Source organism: Natrix helvetica, assembly GCF_964273705.1.
Source record: "Natrix helvetica genome assembly, chromosome: 1".
NCBI classification, from domain to species: Eukaryota; Metazoa; Chordata; class Lepidosauria; order Squamata; family Natricidae; genus Natrix; species Natrix helvetica.
Genome location: NC_138548.1, coordinates 120,615,394 through 120,618,903, shown reverse-complemented (window position 1 = coordinate 120,618,903; position 3,510 = coordinate 120,615,394). Strand labels below are relative to the sequence as shown.

General features: G+C 42.3%; 1 protein-coding gene across 1 annotated transcript; it reads left to right on the top strand.

Annotated features, from left to right (window-relative positions):
* On the top strand, positions 1–945 carry LOC309385472 (olfactory receptor 9G4-like; the record flags this gene model as incomplete). The annotated part of the gene is made up of 1 exon (XM_081939972.1): positions 1–945. One exon carries the CDS (start codon positions 1–3, stop codon positions 943–945), a length of 945 nt encoding a protein of 314 aa, XP_081796098.1.
* Between the last annotated feature and the right edge of the window lie 2,565 nt (positions 946–3,510).

Here is a 3,510-nt window from a genome sequence, read left to right as displayed (position 1 = left end):
ATGATGGAAGTAGAAGGCAATTGGACATTGCTTACTGATTTTGTCTTGCTTGGGTTTACAACAGACCCATTTCTACGCATAATCTTCTTCATGCTGTTCTTGGCCTCCTACACCCTAACACTGACTGGTAATTTGGGTCTTCTAGCACTGATCTACCTGGACTCTCGCTTGCACACACCTATGTACTTCTTTGTGGGCAGCCTTTCCTTCCTGGATATTTGGTACTCCACAGTCTACACTCCTCGGATCTTGTCTGACTGTGTGTCCAAGAACAACCACATGTCCCTAGCTGGTTGTGCAGCCCAGTTCTTCTTTTCTGCTGGCTTAGCATACACTGAATGCTTTCTACTGGCCTTCATGGCCTATGACCGTTTTGTGGCCATCTGCAACCCACTTCTTTACAACACTGCCATGCCCAGAAAGCTCTGCATCCAACTGGTGGTAGGAGCTTATGCAGCTGGCTTTGCCAATGCAATTGTACACACTGGCAACACCTTTCGGCTACATTTCTGTGGCAATAATGTGATCAACCATTACTTTTGTGATGGGCCCCCACTTCTTAAAATGACCTGTAATGACATAGGTGTCTATGAACTCATTGTGGCTGCTGTATTGGGTTCCAATTTGCTGGTAACTACAGCTATAATTGTGAGCTCATACATTGGCATTGGAGCAGCCATAGTTAACATCCGGTCAGCTGCAGGGAGACGCAAAGCCTTCTTCACTTGCTCAGCTCACTTGATGTCAGTCTCCCTTTTCTATGGTTCCATTTTCATCATGTATCTCACACCCAACTTTAACCACACTCCAAACTGGGACAAAGCAAATGCACTGTTCTATACTGTAGTCAACCCTCTGGCCAACCCTGTCATTTACAGTTTACGCAACAAGGATGTGAAGGCAGCCCTCAAGAAAATCTGGGGTAAATTCACCATAACCAAATGAATGCCATTGATAATCCCTTTCCCCAGATTGTACTTAAGATGATTTAAACCTATACTGTCATCCTTCCTTCCTTCCTTCCTTCCTTCCTTCCTTCCTTCCTTCCTTCCTTCCTTCCTGCCTGCCTGCCTGCCTGCCTGCCTGCCTGCCTGCCTGCCTGCCTGCCTGCCTGCCTTCCTTCCACAGCAATCATGATGATAGACATGTATGAATGAAACATGTGCTTAATTCTCTCCCAAACTCTAACCAATATTTGGGAATTACCTCAAGGGTGTTCTCTTAGAGTCCTTCTCACAGTCACGTTCACATTTGTGATCCTGCACTGATGTAATTATTTAAGAAAGTGTACCAGCTTAAATTGCATTGCCCAAAAACTGAGTCCTATCCTACTTCAGCATTCTGGCTGGATAGTCCTTACTGATTTCATATGAGACAATTTAAAGGCAATAATTGGTATATTCCTTCAGCTTCACTTCTGCCTCAACCAAGGATCTCCCATTAGAAATTATTGTCTTTACCGAAGGGGGCAGTGGGGCAGCCGAACGGAAGGCAGGTAGTTGGGGTCGAGGATTAGCCATCTTTCAATTCACCAGAGTGACAGGATATAGGGTAACAGTGCTCTCTGTGCCAGTATTCTGTCTTTCAGTCTGTTGTCGAACAGGGTGTCACATTCTTTCCATTGACTGAAGCAGAAAAGAGTTCTTTTTCTCCTTTTCTATGAACACTTCTTCATTTGCATATTCAATATTTCAATTCCCCCCCCCCATATCCTTTATGTGGTCTATCATTTTTAAATCCACCTTTGAATCAATATCAGCTTCACTAGTAAATTGTATCTAAATTATTGTTTCTTGTTGAATGGATGTTCTAAAACAATTCTCATTTTTTTTAAACTGTCTTTTTTTATTTGTGATATTTATGCATTTATTTAAGTTATATGCCTCATATGTCATTTTTCATTTAAAGAAACCACCAAATATCCAGAAAAAATGGCCAAAACAAAGAAAAGATCCATACTACTATTTGGAGTTTTTTTAAAGAATTAAATTGGACATTTGGTGCTTATTTCTGTTTGTATCATGTTTGTTGTTGTTATTGTTGTTGTTATGATGATGATGGTTCAACATCCAGTCAACCAGATGTTTAGATTGGATATGCCATTTTTGACCACCTATCAAGTCTTTTCTAAGGTCCTGGGATAGGCTGAAGTTATTCTTTGATGGGATTAAAGGTTGTGTTGCAGGATGGAAGTGGTTCCAAATAAAGCTGCCTTTTACAACTGACTGATTTGGATTTTGTCATGGTGTTCAAATGGAGCTCCAGCTCCACCTGTTGGGCCTGCGGGGAATTAGGCTCCCAATCCTCAGACCAATTAACACATTAAAACATTTTAAAACACTTAAAACATCCAAAGTAACTATGCATAGTAGCTGAGATACTTGACCAGTTAGTAATTCAGCCAGGAAACGGGGCTCTTGACACATTCAGCACCCGGGGCACAGAACATAGACAGGTGTTTAGGGCCTTATGAAAGGTTTAAAGGGTTGGGACCATTCTAATCTCTGAAGGGAGGATATTCCATAGATCAGGGGCTGTTGCGGAAAAAACATGACTTATAGTACCTACCAGTTAACAATCTTTGTCTGAGAGGATCTATGGCATGCCCAATCTGCTATATTAACTTTGATAGGTAAAATCTCTTGGAGAAAGGTGATCCCTCAGGTAATCAGGTACCCAGCTAACTATCACTTTGAATGACCCCTGGAAGCACACGAGTAAGCAATGGAGCTTACATGGAAGTGGTGTTATGTACCATTTATCACAGAAGTAAGTGCACCACCTCACATTTTGTAAATATTTAAATATATATGTATGCTGTATATTTGGCACCATTTATTACCCCCACAGCCACATTCTGCATCACTTCAAGTTTCTAAATGCTCTTCAGGGGTAGCCTCATGTAGAGCATGTTATAATAGTTTAAACAAGAGGTTTCAATGATATGAGTCCCTGTAAGCAGGGCCTTCCAGTCCAGGAATGGTGTACCACCCAAAAATATGAAAAGACTCTCCTAGCTACAGCTGCCACTTGCTCATTGAGCAGGAAGTGCAAAACTAATAGGATCCCCAGATTGTGCACTGGGTTTGTCTAGGGTAGTGCAACCCCATCCAGAACTAAAGATGGAAGAACCTTGTGTCTGGAGGGGCCAAATACCCACAGCCATTCTGTTTTTCTAGGGTTGGTTTGGAACCTGTTTTATCCCATCAGATTTCCAACAGCCTCCAGACAGTGAGATAAGATGTCTGCAGCATCATTCAAGGGGCCTGGGATAGAGATAGAAAGCTAAATGTCATCTGCACATCAATAATATCTCATGCCAAACTGATTGATCACCTCACCTTGTGGCCTCATGTAAATGTTATAGAAGGGGAGAGAGAATCGAACCCTGAGGCACCCGATAAAGAGACTGTGGGCAGGATCTTTCTCTCTCTATCAACACCACTGGAATCAGCCACAGAGGCAGAAGGAGAACTAACACAATACAGTGCTGGCCAGCCCCTATTCCTT